The 25,894-nt window shown below is 40.0% G+C and overlaps 1 protein-coding gene across 6 annotated transcripts; it reads right to left on the bottom strand.

Annotated features, from left to right (window-relative positions):
- Positions 1 to 1,063: 1,063 nt before the first annotated feature.
- Positions 1,064 to 19,758, bottom strand: ppfibp2a (PPFIA binding protein 2a). Of its 6 annotated transcripts, XM_079158191.1 has the most exons (23): positions 19,590 to 19,758; positions 15,982 to 16,068; positions 14,922 to 15,035; positions 13,072 to 13,203; positions 10,941 to 11,225; positions 10,565 to 10,657; positions 9,233 to 9,344; positions 9,004 to 9,036; positions 8,343 to 8,404; positions 7,629 to 7,707; positions 7,350 to 7,474; positions 7,199 to 7,266; positions 7,051 to 7,111; positions 6,688 to 6,826; positions 5,654 to 5,795; positions 4,987 to 5,115; positions 4,454 to 4,604; positions 4,101 to 4,212; positions 3,729 to 3,817; positions 3,454 to 3,576; positions 2,973 to 3,098; positions 2,676 to 2,864; positions 1,064 to 2,580 (listed from the first exon to the last, which is right to left on the bottom strand). In XM_079158191.1, the coding sequence occupies exons 1-23, from the start codon at positions 19,707 to 19,709 to the stop codon at positions 2,359 to 2,361; spliced, it is 2,793 nt and encodes a 930-aa protein (XP_079014317.1). In that variant the 5' UTR covers positions 19,710 to 19,758; the 3' UTR covers positions 1,064 to 2,358. The 6 variants fall into 6 exon arrangements, with proteins under 6 accessions (XP_079014317.1, XP_079014318.1, XP_079014319.1 ...); XM_079158192.1 differs by lacking the exon at positions 9,004 to 9,036; XM_079158193.1 differs by lacking the exon at positions 10,941 to 11,225.
- Positions 19,759 to 25,894: the final 6,136 nt, after the last annotated feature.

Raw genomic sequence — 25,894 nt, 5'->3', positions numbered from 1 at the left:
TTTTCTAAACCAACTGTTTTTAAATGTGTATGATGCCTTTTATCAAATTGCATCAGACATTTACCAAAATATGTCATTTTACAATTATCTCCTTTGTATTTTTGGCTTTACATCTGAAACCCACCCCCCCCATCCTAATCCTCCTTCCTTGAGCCCTCTATATTCCATTTAACATGGATCAATTGAGTTGTGTTACCCACTTATCAGCAGGACTAATTTATTTATGAACCTGTCATTTGTAATCATTGATCAGGATTTTTTTCCGTTAGGAAACTAATGATATGCAGAGGTAAAAGATTTCCTAATTATTGTGTTTGGTCTAATTGAGACTGTGTGCTTCTGTAAGAGGGTTCAGAGGGGAGCTGACTGCTGCCCTGTCTGCCACACTGACAGACACGCCAGCAGAATCCTAGTAGATTCACTCGGAGTGAAATTGGTCATTTATTGAGACTTTGTTTCATTACAGCCCTCAGTCAGTGTAAAATGGAATACTGCTTCTAATACAGGTTCTGTCTCATTTGGCAAATACAGTAACTGCCTAACAATGACAACACACTGGTATTAGATGAAGTGGACATTAGTTAAATAGAAAGCCAGAGGCAAATCTAGCCCTAATCAAGCCAATCATGTCTGATACGTTACGATCTGGTTTGAGCTACTTATGAAGAAAAGCATTTATTTTGAAATCCAATAATGCTATGCAGCACAACATGGCAGTTATAGTCAACCAATGACATTTTCAGAAAATATATACTTTACTTAAATAAATCAACAACTCAGAGGCATAGACATGGTATTACTTTGTATTATGGTCTAGCAAGATGTTTCCTAATATCGTCAAACATAGTTGAAATTAGTTCAAATTAGAGACCATCTTGCCATGGGATCACACCATAGCAACGCCAAATTAGGCCGGGGGCATTAAGTAAGGTGCAATGACCCCTTCCCCACTTCACACATCCCTACCCATCTTCAAATTTAGCCGACAGTTTAATCTCACTGCACACCCGTAAAGGTCTGTGATTGCATCTTTCACACATTGACGAAATCTGTCCAGACACCAGAATTTAATAAACCAGAGTTTATTCCGTAGTACAGTAAGTGTCTCAATGACCACATTATGCTATGATGACACACACTAGACATACAAGATGAGACAACAATACCAGTGTTGTTGTTGTGGCTGGTAACAAAAGTTGTATATTGTACTACATCCTTTCAACTGTATACTAAAACCATATAACATCTTTCTGGTGTCAACAACAATCAGTGGATAACTAACTGCAAGTACCTCCATATAATCGGGTGATACTAAAATAATTGTATTCTGGTAAAGTTGTATCATATTTTTGTCATTGTGATAATCACTAACCTTTCAACTTTGTGAAAGCAAGCCACATTTAAAAGTTGAAGCTGTTAATATTCACCAACAAGAGGATCATTGATTGTTTGACTCATTTATTTTCATTAACTCATCAACAAAATCAAAACAGGTTTCATGTGAGTCTTGTCAGCTACATTAATGCGCATATTCAGACTCGTCAACTTTCAACCTGGGCTGGAACAAAAAAACAAACAATTGACTGTCCATTCAAGGACCTAAGATCCATCATCAGGAAGTGATGTGTCTCCGACTTTAATGAAATCTACAGCAACACTGTTCATATTTGTTTGAAATTAAAAATTTGTAAAACATCAATTTGAAATCTACATCTGTTACTCACATAACTACCATAAACCATAATCGACCATACATGTAAATATGATCAAGCTGTTCAGTGACAATAGTAAGCATTTAAGCACCAGGTGGCAGCAAAAGCATTTGGTCTCCAAAACTTACAAAAAGACTAACTATTGACCTTGCTTTGATCGTATTACTGCATATTCACAAGGATCTTATTAAACAAGGCACTATTTTGGGTAGGAGACTCCTATACAAACCTTATTCAAAGGTGCAGAATAATTAATAGATTTATTGTCAGTCACACAGAGAATCAATGATTGGCACTCTGAAACACTGACACTGGTGTCAATTATTCACTTTGCAGTCAATCCAGATATAGAACAAGAAAATGTCACCAATATTCTAACTACATCTGCAGAAGTTTAGATACAAAATGGTCAGCACAATGTTGTTTTAAAGCAAAAGTATAAGCTTTGGAATCCAACTGTATACGGAATGCAGAGAGCAGCTTTCACACAATGTCACCATTCATCATCATCTTTGATGAATATTGCTTTAACAACACCTGGTTAAAAATACATTAACAACAATTTACATCACCTGCTTAGCACAGCATTTTTACATCCCATCCAGCAATTCAACACATGAATGAGGGGAGTGTGCTGTATTTTAAATTATTGTTTTGGGCCATTAGCCTGAGCTTTTATCCCCACTTGCTCCCGGGTCACAGCCTGTCTGTCCAAGGTGGGGCTAAGGCCCCTAAGTGCTGCAGAGGGCAGGCGAGAAACCCCATTCACTGTCAGTGCTCCACTGTCTATTGGACAGATATAGTCCGCAGATTCATCAGGTTTCCTCTTTCTGAGATGACTGAATTGGGTGAAGCCCAGCTTCTTTGGCTGAAACAACAAAAGAAGTTTAACCCATCAATAAATCATTTAGATTTAATGCTGCTTCAACCACTAAACATTTGATTCTACGGTTGTGCTCCTACCTTTACTTTAGCAGTGGTAGTCAGGGGCACATGGCCTGTGGCATTGCCGTACTCTCGCTTCTCCTGCGTGGCCTGATGTCCCACCAGGGTAGAGAAGGCAGTGGCGAGGTGGCGGCGGAGCAAAGTCTTCTGTGGAGGAATATTTAACAGTAGTGCCAAAGTCTCTGAGCTGAAGCGAGGCTCCAGGATCTGTTGAAGAGATTTTTGACAGCAGATGACAGCAACACATTTAGGTTTACAGGGTTGTCATGAAAACGTGGGAAAAATCTGCTGCCAAGCTCAAAATGCTGTACTTACAACCAGCCCACCATGAACGCCGCTGCCCCGTAGATTTGGAGCGTACTCGGCTAGATCGACTGCTCTCAGCCACTCCATAACGCGATGGTTAGACCACTGCACCACCTCTGAGGGAGAGGGCTGTTTCTGAAGAAGTTACAAATCAAAATATAAATTTTCCATCTAACTCACAACCAGTTGAGCCTTCCTTAAAATTGATTAGAAGTCGGCAGTATGAAGCTTTGACAGCACTGGGGCTTTCAAGGCAAGCAGTATGAAAGAAACAACGTGCTGCGTATGAAAGCATTTTATGTCTGACGCCATCTTGTGGGTAACTGTTGGGATGACACCTATTCACCATCTAAGAGCAGTATTTACAAAAATAAATTTAGCCCAACATAACACACAACATAAAACATATACATATATAAAACTGCTACATACGCCGCTCGCTGGCACATTCAATCTCAACTTCTAATCACCATTTTCTATCTTGGCTTACCTCTTCCCCTGGCCTACGTCGAAGACAGTTGGGGTTGAACTTGTTGGCATGAAGGACATGGATGGCACATTTAATACTGAGATGATGAAGCTGACTGGTGACCTTCAGAGTCAAGAGGTCATTCTGAGTGAACAGCAAAGGAACATCAGTGAACTTCATGAAAAGTATACAGATTCATAGCATGTTTTCAAAACATGTCTGACAAGTTAATATATGTATTTTCAGGCCTCCACTTTAATAGAAAATGTCACAGTAGATGCAGGATTAAGTCTTACCACTGTGATGTATTGTATCATTCGACCATCCACTCGGGCCTCATGGAAGTGGTCTTTGTACTGAGGCAAACCAATATCATCCAACCAGCCTAAATGGGCAAAAATCAGACATTTATTCACTTCACTCACTAAAATATTGAATGCTTAATCAAGTTTCATCAGCTGTCAGCTGTCAACATATGTTCACTGTAACTGTTCAGTTAAGATACAGTTCCTGATTTTCAATTCTGGCAGTAGCTATATTTGCATTCTTCTAATATATGTATATCCCACACATTACATGTCTTTGTTTGATTTGTGGCCCGAGAAGTCCCACTCTGTATTTGCTGCAGCATGAAAAGTTCATAATATTCCATTTAGAAAGAGTCTTACGGGTGACCCAGATGTAGTCCAGGTCTGACGATTTCTCTATAACTTTAGTGGTGATTGCCTTTAGAGCGAGCTGCAGCTTCTTCCTGTGCAGTGGATTCTTCATACCCATTTCCTGAGGTTAGAAAGGACTGTTTGTTACAATAACACTAACGATTGGGGAATAATTGCAGGTTTACCCACACATCATGCAGTTTAATTTAGCCTGATAAACCTTCTTAAGTTTCCAACATATCCGATGTATCGAGTATTTATTCTCTGATTGAATACCTAAATACTGTGTAAAGTTGTAAATTCAAGATATTTTGACAGTGTTTATTTTCAAGTGCCAATAGTTGCCTCCTTTATTCTCTGACCTTCTCAAAGTCCTGAGGTGTGGCAGACAGCAGCGTCTGTCCATTTTCAACCCACTGCCTGGTAAGATTGACGTACTGGCCCAGTCCATAGTCCTCTAGCCAGCCACATACCTGCTCTTTGGTCCACTGGCCGAATGGAACGTTCATATCACTAAAATAAAAAATAACAAAAACATAAATCATGTAATACATTTATAAATGATTTTGTTCTGCTGTGTACTTGGGGTTCTAGGAAATGGTGAAGGCAGGAGAGCCAAACCAGCTAACAGCCAAACCAGCTAACAGTGCTAACAGTGAAACACGTGGCTGAACTGGTTTTGCACGCACAGAGGAAGAGCAACTTCATTGTCTGCTCAGGTTGACATTTCTCCACTATATCTTTTCATAGCAAAGTAAAGTATTGTTTCTGCTGCTATATTTATGTTCTTAATATTGTATTGATAAGCTTTAAAAGAGAATATTATAATGGTGACCTGGCTGATACAAACCCTTAAACACTTCCAATAGGAGTAGCCTACACTACTATGCTTTACCGTGTAGAGTCATAAGATTCGGGGGTCCTGGTCAGTCTGGGTCCTGCTGTCGCACGAAGTCCCCCTCTTCTAAACTGACCGACATCTGGATCCACTGCCTGCAGCCCTCCAGACTGGGTTCTTCGAAGTCTGTATGGGTGAGGGTTGACATGCTAGAAACTACTTTCATTTTCAAAGTAAACTGATACTATATTTGGCACAATCAGTACACGTTCACTTCATTGTTGATAAATATAACAAAGTACTATAAAGATTTACAGTAGGATAAAGGTGATAATGGAAACAGTTACTGCAGTCTTCAACACTGAAAGTCAATGACAGTAATCATTTATTAGGTACTCAACATCTGACAGTTTTGTGTAATTGTGTAATTTCAGTAATTCTATAGTGTTTACTTAGTGAGTGTGATAGTAGGGTAAGTGCAGTAGGAGAAGGATAGTTTAATATATGCACAAATGATTTCCTTATGAAAATATCTCTCTTAATTGTTCTCTCTTACAGAGAGAAATATTATTTATACACAATTTAATACATTCTATATAAAACATATGTTATTTAGCCTCACAGTACATATTTATACATATACTTTATTTAGGTCTATTTAATGTTTGGTTGGTCATATGTGTTGCCGTATTGTTGTTATATCAATGTATTTTCCCACACTCACTTTCCCCAGAGTTTCTTAAGGCTCCTGTTATTCTTCATGTATTCTGGTGAGCCCACAGCTCGTTGGCCAGGCTGTTTGTTTGCTCCAGAGTGAACAGGGGAATTATCGCCTGAAGTGCTGTCATCAACTTTCTCAAACTTTCCTGCAAGAGGTTACAAAAACCAGTCAGTGCAATACTACTTAGTTCGATACAATTCAAATTGTAGAACTATGGAGGGCTATTCAACAGTTTATAGGTGCATTAGTTAAAAATTGCAGTTTACTTGTGATAATTAGAGCAGACATAGCCTCACTGTAATTAACATTTCAATGATGGGAACTTTAAAAAGATCAGAATTTCTAAATTTATAGTTTCCCTAAGTTAAAAACTAAATCTGGATGATGATGATAATGATGATGATGATGATGATGATGATGATGATGATGATGATGATGATGATGATGATGATGACTGAGTAGAACGCATTAAAAGCGTTGTTTTTTTGTTGTATCTCTTTGCATACCAAACAGAACCTTAAGAGCTAAGTAACACAAATGTTTTCACAGCGCTCTAATCAGGGGAGGGAGCACAGGTTGCAGATCATTGAGTTTGGCAAATAATTCATTGGTTAATGGGGTTTAAGCAAAATGTTACAAGGTGTAATCTTTATCATATGTGCTGCAATCAGTCACCACTCTGCAGCAGAACGCAGCAGGGAGAAGTCAGGGTGGGGCTCAAGTTAAAACTGGTCAGTAAAGCTGTGGAAGGGTGGAGCTGGTATGAATGTGGTCAATCAGAGCAAGAGAGAGGGTGTGTTTGGTAAGAAAATCCATCCCATAATCCATCTGCTCTGACAGGAGCCTCTGCAATTAGATGTGATCAAAGGTGCAGTGGTTGTCTGCTCAAAGGAGAGTGGTTTGTACCAAATATGAATACTGCCCCTGCTCATGGGAATTACTGGCCTTGCGACTATTACACAGAAAAAGTTTAATCCTACATTAGGGATTATTACTGCACTCTATCCATCATCATGGGTTAATATATCTGGATTTACTTTGGCTGGAGTCTCCATCTTCGCTCCCATCTGGAGACTTTTGACTCTGGATTTCACTGCTGCTGTCTCCGCTCACATTCTGCTCTGACAGAGAGGAATTCACAGGCAGCATCTGACTTCTAGGGTCATCCAGACCACTCTGGATAAACCACACACACACACACAGATACAGAAAATACAATAACTGTTAATATATGTACAAAATCAAATTATCTCATGCATCAATCATGTAATAGAGAGTAACAGTAGATTAGATATAATGTAGAAAAATCAAGGATTGGAAGCAGAAGGGTTGATTACATGCTTTAAAAGAAAATTGACAAATGACTGGCATATGACATTTGTATGATGAGTGCAAAATACCTTTTGTAAAGGTCCTTTTGTTAGGTCATTCATGCTGCTTGATAAAGTCTGTGGTTCTGTTCTGAGTAGATAGAAACACAATGATCTCAGTAAAATACAACTGAGAGATATTGGAGAGTCGTCCACTGACGAAAAGCTGCCTCGCTACCTGTAGTCACTGTCTTTTTGGGCTGATGAAATAGATGTTTGTTGGGAGGAAGAGCTGCTTGTGGAAACCTGATGAGTAAAAATCATAAATAATTCAAAACCATGTTCATGTGAACGAAATACTTTAACTAGCTGTAATGGTATGTACTCACTTCAGACTTTACATCCACAGATTTTGCACTGGCAGAGTCAATATTCTTCATCAGCACATTCTCTTCTTCCTCACTGCTGCTTGACGGAGTCCTGCCATTTGACAATGAACGGACAGCAGGTGGAGCTACAGTAACAAAGAAAATGAATGTTTTTCTCAAACTCAGGTGGTGGCATATGTTCCCTTTTAGGAGGGAAGAGCTCTCATTAGGCTCCAACGTGGATGCTAACAAAATACAAACGCCACAAAGGAAGAATAAAGGAGTGAACAAGCTGATTACCTTGCCTTGCTGTGTGAGTGACCTCTCTGAATTGCTTGCACTGATTCAGGAGCAAAGTGAGCTCTTCAATTCGTCGGTCCTGAAGAAAACAGAGAGGAAACCCATTGAAGATGTTTATCTAAGGTTAGGAAACACATATATGGCCACACAAACGTCGCTATTTCAGCATATGGCCTTTACGTCAAAGTAGTGGATAGGGAGGGGATTGACACAGCACTGGCTGGAAATCTTAGTTGTGGTAACCAGCTGCATGCAGTTTGTGTTTTTTGAAGTGGTGCCCATGTCTGGTTTTGTCATGGTTCTCTTAATGCAGCTCACTCCAAAATTAGGCTTGGCAGATCGAGGCCTACTTAAGTGTGGCTTTGCCTGAAATGGCTCGCCTTGGGGTGTGTGTACGTGTGTGTCCTCAGTAGTGTGCCACATGTAGGCCCTCGTCTGTGAGTCTTTAAAGTCCAAGATTCTCTGGGAGGGAGAATACAAAAGCCCCTCTGTACTATAAATGGTTGGAGGGCGGCGCCTTTGAGAAATGACAAACAGTTACCGTCTAACCTTTCTAACTGCGTGATAATAGCAATTCTATATACAGGTCAGTAAGACTCGTTACACTGTAGTAAATGGATGACAACTCACAGACTGCTCTATACTACATAATCACTTACAGCTGTTGACCAGAAAGAGAAAGGATAGGTTTCCATATCAGTGGGAATAACTTACCTTTTCATCATTGGCAGCTACCAGTGATTTCATTCCACTCCTAAGCCTCTGCAGCTCCTGATCTAAATGTTTAAAAAGAAACCCCACACTGATTATCAATCTGTACAGGCAGCTGCTCATGTCATATACATTAGTATTTGTTATAGACATATAGTGGCATATGGCTATTTAGAAAGAAAGGAAAAGCAAGAATACATGCTAGCATGTTGTAGATTTATTCCTCACCAGAGCGCCGTCCAAACCATGTATTTTTAGATACAAGCCTGTTTTTAATCTACCAATCATAGCTTTAGCCATGTCAGCTCTTACATATTTGGGCGCACAGTCCATAGACACTTCCTATGTAACTACTACAGGCACACAGGCAGTATTGCTGGTGAATGACTATACTAAGCAAGATGTGTCCATCTATTAAAATTAAAAACAAACCAGACTGTATGCTCTTAGGAATCCATAAAGACAATGAAAAGGCCAAAGGGAAGAGAGAGAGTGCATCAATTTTGGAAACCAGTTTGTGATTGTCAAAGGTGCCCCTCTGAGCAGAAGGAAACAAAAGATAATGAAATAAGACATGTCTGGAGAAAGGAAATAGATACAAGATCAAAGATAGACATGGCCCGTGGGTTTAAAATTATTTTCATTAAGCACTGTTCAGGCTTACGTTTGGTGTTTAGCCTCTTCCTGTACATCTCCTCTGAGAGAGAGAGAGACAGAGACCCGTGATGAGACAGATTATTAAAGGCTAAGACAGACTTTTCCAACTGTTGTTACTGCAAGAATGCAAAAAGGAGTCATTAACTGTGTCACCTATCAGGCTGGCTAACGCTGTGATAGTGAGAGGCTGTGGTTGGCAGGTTGGTCGAGGGCTTGAGGCTGGGTGCTTTGCTTACCTCTTTCCGGGCTCTCTGGGGATTGAGAAGGTCTGGCCAGCAGCTGTGTGTGCAAGCTCTCGATCTCCTGGTTCTTACTGAGCAGAAGCTGCTGAAGGCTGATGATCTCTGCCTGTGAGTGTCACACATTGAGGAATCTTAGCAGAAAGGACATGTTGTTCTGTGCACTATATGTGCCAACACATCTGTTTAAACACGCACAGCTAAAAGCTAGTTTAAAAAGCAAAACATTTACATGCATCTTCGTGCCTGTTTTTAATTCCCCAATTGAAACTCCAATGTTTTAAGATATAGTCCTTTTTTCTTCAAATTTCAGAGAGCCTAATAATAGGGCACTACTATCTGGAGTTATAGTTTGTTTTGAGGTAAGTTCAGCCTGAAGTATTTGCCAGTTTGTTCTGTCTGTGTGTTGTGTAGAGGAAAGTGAAAGGTGGAAAATACACTTTTTGCTTCATATTCCAAATCATAACCTTCTTTTATTTCTTTAAAACATGTATTTAAAAGTTAGAGTATATACATAAACTCATACCAATAGCCAATATTCTAGGGTGCATTAGGATTTTTTCCAGTTGGATTAAAAAAATAACAGTCTGCTATCAGTAACCAAAGCTCCAGACGGAGAATAACACATTCTGTAAAATGTTGTCTTGGTAAACATCCAGTTGATGGAGGGGTGCCAGGATATTTGATTAAAATCTAAAAACAAAAAATATAAAGAACTACAGATGGTAATATACAGTATTCACATACACAGCGCATCAAACCAGGCAGACCTCCTTAGAGAACTTACAACAATTATTGAGATGGATATGTCCAACCTTTAAAAATGATGAAAATGTTGTGACTATAGGTCGAATGACACTTGAATGAACTATGAATGAAGTAGTAAAATCAAACACATTTTTTAGTGAGCAGGTAGAGCATCACAATGAAATGTATCCTAATACACAGACTGGGGACAGATATTGTAACAAAGGGAAAAGACAGATGGGAATGTGAAAGATAATGATTTTATCATAAAAGAAGTCAAAAAGTGACAAAACGAAATGCTCACAAAAGTCTAAGAGGTTAATGCCATGTGGTCATGCAAGTGGGGCATTAAAAAATGGACTAAGCCATCATTAAATCTATTTCTACAGGGCTTTAAAGTAGAAGGTAAAATAGACTTCTTAAGAAAACATAGGTGTCCATGCAAAACCGAATGACTCACGTAACTGGCTGGAACATTGGATTGGACAACATTTAGGAAAGTTGAGTTGAGAGTTAGCAGTGGAATGTGGGCACTGTTGTATCAGACATCTAGACACCACAAAAATCCAAACTCTCTTTTACCTTTGTTGCTTTGAGTTTTTTCTCGTACTGTAACTTTTGGTCCTCCAGGTGCTCCACTTTGTCCTTTAGAATCCTGAGCTCTTTAATTAAGCCCTAAAACAGAATGTTTGAGAACATTTAGCTAGTTTGAATTCAGGTGATGTTAATAAATCTGCACATTGTCTTTCATAACACACACTATTAAATTGTATATGAAATGCACCTATTAGTGTCACACACTGATGCATAACTGTTTCTCCAAACACATCATTTGGTGCTGCTGAGGATATTTAGTGAGTCCTTTCTTCATTTGCATCTGAAGCTATGAACACACACTAAAGTGAGACAAGCCATGCTCCACACAATATAAGAAGTCATGCAGGCAGGCTGTGCCTACACTTTCTTCTCCACAGTCGTCCTGCTGATTTGCATCTGAGCTACCCTCTTCCAGGCTGTGTGTGTTCCCATCAGGCCCTTCTGGAACCTCCTCTGAGGTTCTGTCACAGGACGGCCAGGGGTTTGAGCCCTCGCCCTTAGTGGACTCAGTGGGACGCACCACCAGAGTGCTGCTGTCAGCTGGGATCTCCAACTCCAAAGCCTTTTTCTCCTGGATCTTGCTATTGATCTCCTTCTGAAACCTACACATCTGCTCCTGCAGCTCACTAATGAAATTTACTACAGTCTGACAGATGCAGTGGGGGGAAAGAATTGAGAGACATGTTAAGAGAGAGTAGAGGAAATACTACAGAGTCAGTGTATATGTCTATGCTTGTTTGTGAATACAATCCTGAGAAAGTGTCGATTGGGTTTTGAGCCTGAATGCATAAATATGCTAGTGAGCTAGAATTGGAAACACAAATCTTTGGCTGATCCCCATAAACTAACTGCTCCATTGTGTCTACTGGCCCAGTTAGACTCATCTGGTCTAGGTGAACACATATTATTTTGTATCTGTTCATGAACCACAACTTTCTGCTATATACTTGTATTAACATTGTTATGCATAATGCTGTGACATATTCCAACATATCCAGGTCATCAAATGGGTAGTGTGCATTTATAAATTACAAGACGGTGCGTAGGTTTGCCAACTTTTAGAGGTCTTCCGTGCCTATGTTTGTTCTGAAAGAGCGTAAACAGCGGCCAAACTATGCCCGGACTGTGGACAGAGGAAGTCTCACTTGGGGTCCGGTACAGCGGATATGACAGATGATATGGACAGCCTGCATGGCTAAATTTAACTGTGAGCTTTCTGGCTCCACTGCAAGGAGGCTTCCACATGTTGTGCGCGTGTGTTCTTGCAAACGGTACAAACATGCATACGTGTGGATATGTTTGTGTAGTAGAGGCAGCACGTGGGAGGCCAAGTGTTCAAAGCAGATGTCTTTCCTATTCTCCTTAAGTCCAAACAGCTGTTGTAGGTAAAGCTGAGTTTGTGCACATGTTGAAAGCAGTCTACTAAGTCTACTCCAATGTCCTCAATCACATGTACACTATGCTGTTATTTTCTGCTTAGAAATACAAATCAAATCCCTATAAATGCTCAAGCATAATTAAATAAATATTTTTTTTCATATACTTCATTTATGTCAAATGTCTTTGGGAACATGCTGCCAGTTTCTTTACTTTCAGGATGGCCAAGTCAACCATTGCCCACCACCAACACTAAAGCCTACACACACTCATATTTGGCCGGCCATCCATCATGCCAGCTCTGCTATGCAGGAACTCTTTTAACATGAGGACACAAAGGCTCTTTGACCAGCAGTGTTTTGAAAGTAACTACATACAGTATCCTGTCTGGTAGTAGTGCTGCTTTCCCTGCTTCCTCTTTCTCCAATTCATATGGTCACTAAATGCTCAGGATGTCTGCTGGTAACTTAACACATTGGTCTTAAGCAAATACATGATTCAGTTTGAACTGACAAAAAATGTAATCCCTTAGAGACTTTTTTCCTGTGGACTTTGCCCAGCAACAACAGAGCCAGGGTTTGGGTGAATATTCCCTTCCATCTGTCCAGAAAGTGTTTATGATCTTCCATAAAATCAGCCGCTGACCTTAAGGTTCAATCCATCAAAACACAAGGCGTATTTTTGTGTCTACCCTCCTCATTCCTGGCAGAGTTGGGCTCAAATTTCCAAAGACTGAAGTGAAACAGAAGTTCCTGGGAGATCTTAGCTTCACTAAGTCCTCTTTTCAAACAGTCCTCAATTAAACAAACTTTAAGCTCATTTGGATATGAGCCATTCACATTTACATAGTAAGGAATATGAAGTTTAATTGCAAGATGTTCATAAGAATGAAATTATTTATCGTGGAAACTTTGCTACTAATTAAAAGAAAGCAAGGGAATCAACTCCACTGGTACTAATCAACATGGCAACCTTATTTTGATGGATACATATTGGCTTTAAATAAGACCTTTCACACAACACAACCATACCTAGAGACTGTACTTTACTGTACTGCATATCAAAAACAAAATATCACAAGGAATAGGCATACTTGACTCTGTGAAAAGCCCTACCTCTGCTTTGTGTTGCCTTTCAGCCCCATGGCCCTGCTTTCCCTCCATGTCTGCCAGCTTTAGTTTCAGGTAGGACACCTCCCCCAAAAGATTCAGCTTCTGGTTCTCCAGTGACGTCCTATGCAGGAGCTCCTGTCGTCAACAACATACAGCAAGAGCATGAGGCAGCACAAACAGACACATAATCACTTCAATGATACACAACGCTCAGTACTTACTGAACAAAGGCAACATTAAGTATGAAGCACGCTTCCAGATCTGAAATGACAGTCCCCTCAGACAAACCCACTGGTTTCAGACGCTGTTTGAGTGGCTAAATATACACAACCCATGACCACTATTTATAATGCCTATTTCACAGCTCACTCAAAGTACACAGCAGAGGGGGAGAGAGTGAGAGAGAAAGATACCAAAAGTATGCAAAACATTCATAGAAAGAACATTAAAATAACTTTGACAGGTGCATTTTCCTGTCCCTGTGAACTGCTGCCAGTCAAACCTGGTGCTGAGGGAGAGTCTGCTATACAGTTTTGTGACTATCTGTCCTAAATGGCTGTCAGCCTTGAGAGTTAAGCCAGGCTATGCAGGCAGATGTATTACTAATTTGGTTGATGTCAAGCAGGTGTTAAATCACTTAGAGTCCAGAAATGAGCATCAGAGGCATGCAGGCAAACAGTACATATGGATACGTCCATTTAAAACTCTGGCTTTGGAAAATATCTGGGCTTCTTCTAGAGTGTACACATGGAAAATATTTGAGCTTTGTCACCAGAAAGAGATTTACGGCTCATTTCCAAAGCCTCATAATGACCATGTTTCCAAGAAACCAACCCTAGCTGCCCTTTGATACACTGCACATACACAGCACTGAACTTAGAAGTAGACATTGAGCATTGGTTCACAACTCATCAGATAGTTAATCGACACATTCCTGGCCCTCATAAAATTGGTCAGAATAGGTTGAAATGATCTACTTTGAATGAAAATTTTACAAAAACAGTATTATAAGAATGAGATAAACTGATTCTTTGTAATACCTGGTTCATCTTACTCCAGTGTCCGCCTGTAGCAAAGGAAGAGTAAGTGTATTTCCTTCATAGATGCAATGGTTTCAAGTGCCTTGTAGTTTCAGTAGATTCAAGTTTCATACATCCATTCAATTCAGTGTCCCTCGTAGTGTTTAGTAATGTCTGTAGTAGGTTTCAAGTCAAATGCAAACAACTGAAAGTTGCACACACTCACACGCTTTTAACTCTTAAAGGAGAACCACCCCTATTATTTCTCCCTCCCATCTCTCCAACTTTTTAAGCTGTTTTCCCTCCCTCTTTTCCTCTGTTGTCCTCTCTCTCTCTCTCTCTCTCTCTCTCTCTCTCTCTCTCTGTGAGTAGGAAAGGTCTTGGTGGCTACAGGTTGTGGGTGTGGCTAATGGTGCTGGAATCACCTGCCCAGACGGACTAGTCTGGCCCTGCATAAACTAGAAAAGCACTCTGAGACTCTGCAGTGGAATGAGGCTGAGCGTCCTAAATATTTTGGTTGTCAAGGTAATCTGCAGCGGAAACACTAGAATCTGAGCAAGGAATTTGTTCCCAGGAAGCCAAATTCATCCTGAGTTACACTCTACAGCTTATGAGAAAAGATTGGATCTGCAGAAGAGTCATATTTAAAAGATAGATGGACAGTCTGGAACCGTGTCACATCTCATTAAATGTAGGAATAATATTGATGTAAAATCTCAGGATGTCTCCTGATGGAAGTTAGACTTTCCTGATTTCAGTCCAGTAATACATCAAACATTCGGTATTTAGAAAGTCCAGGGGAAGATGTTTTTACACAAGCTCTTGTCCATGTACCTGCTGTAGCATCTCCTCTGTGGAGTTGAGTTTGTGCTGATGCTCCACCAGAGAACTCTGTAGATCGCTGATCTTGGCCCACTGAGCTTCCACCTGGTCTGTCAGCACACTCACCTGTGTGTATTTGTGTGTTTGGAAAGCAAGTAAGTAGAGATGAATTACTTTCTTTTCACCAAAACTTGACCATAAAACAGTTTTCCCATCATTTAGTTTCACCTTATTATCACATAATTGCAGCCCGGGCCTAGCAATATTCTTAAGGCCTCCGATTTTCTCTTTTCTTCTTTGACTGCAGTTTCTTACTGTACATATCAGCTATTTTCATTCAAACAATGCAAACATTTCCTTTGAGAAGAAATGAATGATCCTTTTTGCCCCAGTATGTGCTTGCAACACTTAAGTGGCTCCAGCAATGTCAGCAGAACACATGTTAAACGTAAATCTGCACAGAAACTATTAAGGCCACACGACAGCTGATCACATGCTAAAAGGCCGGTCGGACCAGCCAAGTGGAGCAGCTTTTCCAAAGGAATGTTTAATGTGAGGCCAAACAAACAAACAGGGCACCTGCTCTCACACACACCTACACGCTACAGCACATGGTGGTGCTAGCCTCAACCTGTCTGAGAAAAGCACTTGTTCAGCAATTCTCATAACTACACACATATGCAGACAAAGACATCACACAAAACAAGACATTCTAGTGTCGCAAGAGCACCAACCCCAGCTTTATAACTGTTGCTTCACATATGCAAAAGTGATACAGCAATTGCGCAACATTTACAACATAATACTCTGATCTACCTTTGCCCTTTCTTTCCTTGTCCCTCTCCTGTAGCACCGCTATGTGATATGTGCACTGTTAAAAATCAGTTTCCACTAACAGTGTGGTGTTATAGGTCGTCTTTTATTTGAGCAGGCTCACACATAATGGAATTGATTCACCTTTATAAACAAATATCCTGACATGTTTTAGGTGAAAGTTTTAAAATACATGTCAAAAACACAGACAGATATTGTATTGTTTTGTATTTTGAACGTTAGAAGTGATAAATCTCACCTGAAGAATTAGTGACTCTTTGTCTCCCTCCAGACGCGACAACCGCTCCTGGTAGGACTCACTATTGCCAGATGGATGTAGGTTTACCTTGAGAATAACAATCAGCTATTAAGTTCAGTAAGTACACTGTTAATATAGAACAGTCGCCCAGTGGGTCGGATTTGTTTTTCTTAAATTAGGTTGCAGTCTCAGATATGTACACACAGATGCACGTACACACACACTGCTCAGTCTCAAACATTGTTGTGTCAATGGATCATGTGTGGAAAAGTCTGTAAGAGGTTTACAGGTCCTAATCCAGCATTTAACATTGTGTCCAACATTTTATACCAGCTGATCAGTGGTAAAAAAAAATGTTGGATGACGGCTGAGCTCAGAGCTGCCTATGCAATCAGGGATATTTCAGAGCCATCAGTGCAAGGGAAGCAAAGTGCAACCAAATGGGCTCAAATTTCTCTAAAATCCAGACTTTCAACCACAGCCATGGAAACATTAGTAGACCAGCATCCATCATCATGAGCCAGCAAGTGGTCTGCAATAATTTAAAAACACCATTAAGCTTTTAATAAAGTATACTCTTTGCATCAGAAAACTGAATACATGTGTTTTAGCAGTATACTTCCAGTATGCATACTTTAAGTGTTGTCATGACTTCACCATGTGGGTGGAAAAAAGACAGAGGCCTACATGTTAAAATAAAAACCAGAACCGGTTTGAAGGGTGCCAAGCCCAAAGTGTGAGATTTGGTTTAAACCAACACACTGGTGCCTCATTGGATGAGCCCCACAGGAACCACAGGGAGTCCCCGTGACAATGCCATGATGTCAATGAGACTATAAACATCAGCCCATACCTTCACTATGCGCCGTCCATGCGACTCACGTTACTAAAATGAAGTGAATAGACTAGGTAATAGTCCTAACTTCTCTAGCCGAACAACAGACAGTTCTTGGACCCTGAAAGAGAAACGGATAACTTGCCCCGTGCTCCGCCACTTTAACCGGCAAAGGGAAGATCACGGAATTCCCGAATTCTTCAAGTCAACATTCGTTGTTCTCTCTGCCGCCAGACCAGAACCAGCTTGCTGTTTAACCCGCATACACAGCATGGCCAACAAGTCCAAAGAAACACACCCACCACTATAAAGTGATCTCAAGTAAGAGGCTTTTGTCTGGGTAGAGATAGGTCATAGTGTGTTTGTAACCTTCTTTGTTTTGATTTAAGTCAGCTGTACAATTTACATGTTATTCTGTATTGTACGTGCTGTGTAACATAACTGTTGTGTTTCTTGCTGTACTTTATTAGTTAAAGGACCAACGCGGCAGCTGCCGAATCTGAGTCGGGCCAGTCGAGCAGGTATTTTACTTCTGTGGTGAGAATCTGCCTTGTTTTGAGTGATTTCTTCTTCTTTTTGTTCTTCTTTTTCAACTAACCCACATACACGTACACACACTCACACATTTTTTCATACACACGTGGCATGTAAGCGCCATTGTCAAGTCTCGCGTGACGTAACCACTACGTCCGCCATCTTGCTCCCCCTCTCTCTTTCCTATCTCCTCTGCCATTGTTAAGTCTTGCATGGCATAATCACTTACGTGACTACCTCCGCCATCTTGCTCTCTCTTTTTCTCTCTCCTCACCCTCCTACACACACAAACACACACACTCTGCTCAGATGGTACTTGGTACTTTGACTATTGACAGATTAAGTTAATGCAAGAGTGAAATTGTATGATGGAAACATAATTACGTAAACACAGGTTCACATATTTAATACCTTTAGTTGTGTTAAGTTGATGATCAGATATGACCACTAATCGGCTTGATGTGTTGGGGAGGTAGTGATGGGAGAGGAAGAGTAGCGGGAGAGTGTGGTTTTACTTTGTCTGGTTCGGTGTTGAGTCTTGACTAAAGTTATGAGGAAAACCAGAACGTGTTGGACTGATTCATTCCGTATCATACACCCACGACGCTTACATTAACACCAATTTTGAGACTTAATCCACAGTTTGGTTATTGGTCCCTGATCGCAGGGTGGTGACCTGTTATTATTAATATATATTAATACTTTAATTTCCATACTTGCTAATAACCAAACACGCTCCTACCAGATCCCAACAGTGTTATTACAGATTTTCTTTTACTTAATTATTATTTATCAATTGTATTTGTATCCCGCACAGTATCTCCTCTTGTCCCCTTGATTTTTTTCTATGTTCAGTATTTGGCAGTTTTGTGAATTGTGAGCAGCTTCCTGTGTGCTTTTAATCTGTTTTTCAGCCAACTTTTAAAAAAACAAACCTAGATCCAGCTCCTCAACCTAGCTGCAGGCGTAAATCCAAGCTTCTTAAATACTCTACATAACTCCACAAATCTTGGGCAACTCAAGTGCTTCACAACTTGGCCTAGAGTACAGTACTAAACTAATACAGTAATGTGTAGGGATGCCCCCTCCTGGTCGATTAGTTGACTAATTGGTTGTTTAGGTCTTAGTCGACTGAGATGCTTTTTTTCATGCTGAATTACTTATTTCCAAGATACGCATGAGCACATCTCTGGTAAACACAATATTTAAAGTCTTTTGCAGGGTCTTTGCAGAGACACTCTCACAGTTTTACAGATCTGTTGAATGAAACAACTTATTGCTAAGTTGACAAAATCGTAAGAGTGTTAAGAATGTCTTTCGTTGAAGATAGCCCTACTATCCAGTGAGGTTAATGTCAAACAAGCAGCGCTGATCTTTTGTGAAACTTCACGATTGTAATAGTTTCTGACCCTGTCGGAGAAGTGTTGCTATGACTGAACTTGTTTTGAGTTTTCGATGAGATTGAACTGAGATGAAGAAGAAAGAAATACAGGGCCACTGCATTACACTGCACTACATAGTACAGGTATTTCTATTTTTCCTCATCATTTATAAAGATAAGTCATACTTGTGGTTTAGGGGAAAAAAATTGACTATTTTGTCTGTGTAGATTATCAAGTAATTGCTGACATGACTTCAATACATCATGAGCCAAAAGCTCAAATTTGTACATAATAATGATTGACAAGTACATGCATGAAAATGCTTCCTCTATGGATTTAACATTCAATAAGAATTATAACCTAATGGAGGCAGTGAGGACTAATGTCCTCTTAATGGTAGCAAGATGGTATGTGCTGTCCAAAGACTCCCTATAGGTTCAAGTGGCAGGAAATTATCTCAGCTGACACACATAACCATTTATCTTTCACCGCAAACACTTTAACCTTGTAACCAGTTTGGCAGACTTGTTGTGCATTGAACAATCCATCCATATGGTGACCTATACTTTCCACCCTAAAACAAGACATTTCTGTAATCACATAAATAGTATTGTAAACTGCTTCATTTCTTACATTATCTCTTGTCCTGAAGGACGTATATAAGAGTGCATGTGTTGCATATTTTGCAGCACACCTCCTCAACTCACAATCAAAGCACGTCCTCCTCCAATATCATATACCACTGCAACTATCATTATGGTGTACACTGCACTGCAAGACCAAAATTAACAACCAAGATCCTTTGTGCAAACTTTCAGAATAAAGACATGAGGAACAGGCATGCAAGAATGTCTTACCTTCCTAAGCCAGGCAAAATGTTTGTAGAAGTCAATATCACACTCCATCCTGCAGGCCCATTGTACTGTAGGTCTGGTTCTTAATGTTACTAACAAAATTGAGCCAGTGCTATAAAGCATCAAGGAAGACAAACGGATACCAAAATCCAGAGTGGGACGAAATAATGTCTCTTAACTGTTCTGAGCTCTTGGTCTTCCTTAATCCAACTCTCCTCTTTCTACAGACCCTCCATAATGCCGTTGTAGAGAGAGCAGAGAGGACCTTAGTCCGTGTGGTTTGGAGTCTGGGCTGCCTGAGACTTTTAGAGCTGAGGCGAATAACTTAAACTATGCCAGTTGGCTGTACTTCCTCTTTTTTTTTTACCTCTTTCTAACTCCCCCTTTTGCTTTCTCCCTCTTTCTCTCGTAGGCACACTCAAACAGCTTCAGTATTTGTGCTGCATTTGTGCTGCACCTCATGATCTCTCATCTTTTCTGTCCTCCCTTTCTTTCTCCCATACCTCTCTCTCTGTCCGTCTGTCTCGCTCCGTCTGAAGTGCCTCTCGGTCGAGTTAATTTTGCGGGGCTTCCTAAAGGGGCACAGGGGAGAGGAAACTTTCTGCAGCACATGCTCGTCAGATGTGGTGCAGAGCAAAAAGTAAAGTCGAAGCAGAAGGGGAGGAGGAAGCAATGGAGGAGACTGAAAGGGAATGTGAGTGTTAAGTTGACAATATCAAATTTAAGTAACCTGGACCAGAAGATCAAACAATTGCTGCAGAAAAGGGGGGAGAGGAGTAGTGCAGGGGTATAAGAATGAAGATAATAAGGGATTGAAAGGGGGAGCAACTGCTATACCTTAACACAGGAGCTCTGGATCTCATTACCGGTGCAGTTTGCAATAAATCCATGCTTCCAGCTCACTACTTCTTAGCAGACATGAAAAAGCCCTCCAGATGTTAATGACCAGGATCAAAGACCACCATATCACACAACTAATAAAACCCATGGACCAATGTTGTAGTAGAATATACAGGCTGTATATTATATGCCTTTGCAAAATTCTCTATCCTTTCTCCTAAATTGGAGTTTGGATATTTCAGATTGGATGTTGGATTTGCACACTGGGTGTTATATAATGGTGTTGTGGTCTGGTGTCGTTCGATGTTTAAGTGTTGAGGGAAACAGCACTCACCTCATCTCTCTCCAGCCATTTTAGTATAACGTGTGCTGTATCAGTGGAGACTTGTTTCCTGAGAGAGTCCTGCTCTTCCTCACTCCCCTGCCCCTCCAGCACTGCCCTGAGGGCCTCTGTCAGCTGAAGAGCCCTGAGGGCCGGGTCCTTGATTGGGGCAGGGGTCAACTGTGAGGTACACTCTGATGCTTTGCAGTCCTGGCCACCTAACTGCATTAGAGCACTGAACAGACCCTGACCCATGTTGCCTAGAGGAAAGAACAACAGGAAATCAATGGAAAAGTAACTGAGAAAATGTGATTAGCATCTTAATTGCTTGGGTATCAGTACTGAGTATACAACTGATGATTCAGAGGTGAATGCAGTAAAGTAAGTACAGTCTCTGAAATGGCCTCTTGAGGTTGCTGTTGTGCTCCAATGTAGCTCACTGGATTCAAATAACATCAAGTGGCTGTATACTGTGGGTTCCAAAGTCCACAAATTAGAGGTTCAACTTGAAGGTTACTGTAATCATCATGTCTAAGTTGCAGAAATAACTTTTCACATATGCTGTCTGAAGTCAAATCAAAGTTACAGTAATGGAGACAGGACACAATATGGACAAAGGCATAGCTTTGTAACGCAGGTAATTTCAGTTGACCGTGTGTGATTATTAGTCATCTGTGATTTTTGTCGTTAAAGTGTGCTAATGGTTGGACTGTCACCTCTATTAATAGAACGTTGTCTTCTGACTCTGTGCAAAAACACCAACACACTGCTGAGGTTGGGACAAACAGCACTGACTAAAATGTACCACCTCTGCTAGAAAATACAGAAGGGAAGTAACTTGGAGTTTTTTTCAGTAAGTGCACAGTGAGATTTACAAGCCCAAGGAGAAGCAATACAAATACAAACACATTAAATTAAGTGAGGAATACAGAGAAGACAAATTACAGAAAAGTATCAAAAACTAGTGTTCTTCTTTTTCAGTCAAACCTCTCCAATGGAAACAACTAGTCTATTGAAGGTCTGATAGTGAAACAGAAAATCTTACCAGCAATAATGTCATCCATTTGCTCCAAGGCAGCTTCCAACATGTGGCTGGCATTTGACGCCATGCCAATAAACTTATAAAGCAGCACTAAGAGGTCCTCATTCACTGGTACGAAGAAGAGTGAAGAAGAGAGCGTTAGCTGGTGAAATCACCAAGAGTTTGAGATCTTCAACAGAAACACAGAGAGTTGCAGTCTACTCCCCTTTCTTGTAACACTTAGATCCTTTTACAGCAAGGCTACAACAGCTGTCCTGACATCTGAGTAACTTCCAAGTAAATAACCTCCTGAATGCGGCTTTTGGGCTTCAACTCCCCTCTCATTTTGTGACCAGAGCCTACCCATTGTCAGCGCTGTTATCCACATGAGGCCAAAGCTCATATTTAGAATAGTTTACTTCTTTGTTTCTTTGAGGGGTCTTTGTTTATTTGTATCCACTTTCACTCCACATAAACTACATTCGGGAATGAATTTTGACCAGTTAGTGCAAAAAAAAACAAAAAACATGGTGGAAGTGATGATTACTATATGTTTAGCTTAAAACAAACAGTTTTGAGCCACAGAGGTCACTTCAGGACATTGGACCACAGTAACTCGTATTTGATTGACATTGATGACAGAGGACACTCATAATGACAAGCAACGCACAGTGAAGCTGGAAAAAGCAGCAGCTGAGTCACACCCATAAGAGCTTGGAGTTTAGTAATATTTAAATTATTGATTTGATTTTAGGTTCAGTCTTTTGACTCAAACAAGTTAAAACAGTTCTGACAGCAATCACTTAGGATATACTGATACTTTGTATGCTGCCAAGTTGTATTGTTACTCTGTGGTAAGACAGCATCAGGAGGACAAGGCAGTGACAGAGTGATGTGAAGCTTTCCTTCGGACAGAGGTGATAAAAGCCAATAATGTAATGTGTCATTTGTATTAGTTTGTATAAAGACAAGTTAATCTGCATTTCATTTAGCTTTTGTCCATGTTAGTTCAAATGGCATTGTAGTCCATGAGTCCATGAGTTCTGCAAACAAAGAATGTGTGCTTTTGCCTGCATGTAAACTGGTTGTAAATAGCATGATATTACATTTAGATTTAAGGTTCATTTGTTGTAAAACCTTACAAATCTCTATCGAGAAACTTTATTTCAACACTAAAAGGATGCATATTTTTTTCTACACATTTTATTGTGAAACCTGAAAAAAACAATGGAAGTGTAAAATGCTAAATAAATTTAGGAGATATTGTTAAAGTCAATATCAATCACAATGGGAGAGATACAGCTAATTCATTTGTTATTTTAAAACATGAATCAATCAGTTATGACTTTTGGAGGGTTACTGCACAACTGCCACTTAGATTACACAGTTTTTTGTAATTTACCCCTTCACATAACCTTCTATTTGTTGATATGTGGAATATTGGGCTATATAAATTTACTTGACTTTTATCTAACCTCATTTCTGTGTTGGGTATATAAACTGAGCTCTGTTATAAACAGAATGGCCAACAGGGTGCATCACTAGGCAAGAAAAAACACATTTGCATACAGAGATCTTTGTCAAAAAAAGGCATAACCATGCTGCTGAAACTATAACATGTATAGAGATCACTTCGTAGATAGTTTGATATCTGTTTTTCCCTTCTCTGCGTATTGAACACAAGTTGTAGCTAAGTGTCAGACCTTTATTTAGAATGTGCATTCATTTAAATGAAGCTTAAGCGGACGTTCAGTCAGGAAGACTCTCTTTACTCTCCTTTTTCATTCATAATCTCTCAGTCTCTCTCGTTCCCTGTGATTACTATCAGCTGATTGTGGGCGATCACTTTAAATTAACCAACCAGATTCTGCAGTTTCCTTAAAGCGTATCACATCGTTGCTGTCAAACTTAGATAAATGTTCTCCTCCCTGCTGCTGTCAGTTGTCATTTCAGCTCAAATCGGATGCGACCCTCCTCCACCCGTCATCTCCAGTCGGCATCATTGGATTGCAGCAACTCCCTTCATCACCACCACCACCAGTTTCTGGACTCCCGTGGGATTCTGCCTTATTTTATTATTATTCACACTTCTGTGCCTGTAAGTCTTTGACTCCCCAGAGCCCATATGTTAGATACCAGGAGGTCAGAGTCCTGCCTTGTGGTTTGTAAAGGGTCACTCCCCTGCTCAAAAGCAAGTACCACCATCCAAATCCATAGACAGGACAGAGAGAGAAAAAATAAATATAAGTCATGTCACTAAAGACAGAGACACATAGACCAGGAAACATTTTTGTACCCTGCCATTTGGATACAATGTTTTAAATAATTAGCCAATTGTATGCTTGGTGTGAAAGCAGAAAATTACAGAATACCTAAAGTCCTGTATGTGTAGGCCTGCTGTGTATTGTGACACTTACCAACTGGGAGAGCTTGGTCTCTATAGCATGAAGATTATTGTGTCTGACCCATTGACACCAATGACAAGTATTAAGAAAAACAACTGTATATAGAAATAGAAAATCTTCACTCAGATGGTCTTGTTTACAATTTAGGTCATGAAGAGGCATCAGTATAACATTGAGACTGCTTCATAACCAATTAAATGTTCCCCACCGTATCTTTAAGCAAAAAGATTAGGCTCAGAAACTGTAATAAACTGATGCTATTCTAATTGAGTTTCCATGTATTGATGATCCCGGTACAGAGCATATATAAATAATATGGAATGCATAGTTCAGTTCACTGTATATTTTATGAACACACGGTCTAGCGGACGTTCCAGTAGCCTACTTAGCATTAGTTCATGTCAAGTTCATGTTCAACCACTAATGACCATCGACCACATGTGCAGATGGAAAGCAAACCATGGCACTAAAAAGGCTCAGCAATCCCATATAGCGCAATGAAATGCTCTTCTAACGTGAAGTAGCACTTATGTAACATTTTTAAAGGAGCCTGAGATGTTTTACTACTTCAGTTCAGTGTATGTGAATGTAGGACATTGGAATACATACTTAAGATGGTAACAAATCAGGAGATGACAACCCATCTTCTGCATAACATTCACACCAAAAGAAGATATTTCATTGATTAGACTGCTTTTCTTTAGATAAGCCAGCTGCATAAAGAAAGAATATGTTACATGAGATATTGATTATTACAGTCAATGTTGTTACTGTATCATGTAACCAAATCAACCAGTTCAAATATTGCATGTGTCCACAGTCTCCATTTCACAAAAGTAATTAGACATCAGCATAATTAGAACAGCATACCACAACACAACATTGGATAGTGTGTGGATAACAATACACTCAAAACCAAATCAAAATGTAAACGAGTTAGTAGAAAAGGCCACCCCGCAGTAGCATGCAGCCCATTGCGATACATTGTCATCTCTATTACAGATGTAATTTGCAGTTAATGTTATTGAACCTCTCCAAATCTAATGTTGTTGTATCTCTTATCTATAATCACAGGTTTTGAAAAGGGCTGATGCTTAAAACACTAGCTTTCCTTTTGGAATTCTGCATAATGTAATGAGGAAGGCAATTCTGTAATGTCTTTGTTTTTCTTCATAATATATTCATGTGATCCTCTGATTGTTGTAGTCTACAATACACAGGATTTACAGAAGCAGTTATGCTTGCATTTACAGTGTGGGTTCCATTTTGACCAGCTTTACTCCAGACGCAAGGCAATTGCAGCTCAGAAATATTGATGTTGTATACCATAAGAGCCTTGTGCCCTGGCGCAGCTTACACAGTGTGTCGTAGCTTGGACGGGAATCTGCACCTTGAAGTCGTACACCATTGATCACATAAGTGAGGGAGTAGCATCTGAAGCTTGAGAAGATGGATTTTCGTGTGATATGTGATCACGCAAATTCTTCTGTGATGTCAAACACATCGTGAGAACCCAGCTGTCGTGCAATGTCTTATTCGCAAGTAAGGATAAAAAGGAATGTAAGACTGACAAATGGATGGTATGCTCGTTTGTTCTCTTGCTGAGAGTTAGATGAAAAGGTTAATACCACTCGAATAAATATGAAGCTACAGCAAGCAACATGTCAACTTAGATTTGACTTAATGTAATACAATACTTAAATATATTTTATCATTATAA

The sequence above is a fragment of the Pholis gunnellus genome, assembly GCF_910591455.1.
Source record: "Pholis gunnellus genome assembly, chromosome: 1".
NCBI lineage: Eukaryota > Metazoa > Chordata > Actinopteri > Perciformes > Pholidae > Pholis > Pholis gunnellus.
This window is presented reverse-complemented; position numbering and strand designations above follow the sequence as displayed.

Excerpts from the sequence above, each read along its gene's own strand:
- ppfibp2a (XM_079158191.1), bottom strand. The coding sequence starts at position 19,709 with ATGCTTTATAGCACTGGCTCAATTTTGTTAGTAACATTAAGAACCAGA. Across the intron at positions 7,708-8,342 it reads TAGCTGCCAATGATGAAAAG|GACCGACGAATTGAAGAGCT; the intron begins GTAAGTTATTCC and ends TGTTTTCTTCAG. Across the intron at positions 3,818-4,100 it reads GGACTACATCTGGGTCACCC|GCTGGTTGGATGATATTGGT; the intron begins GTAAGACTCTTT and ends TTGCCCATTTAG.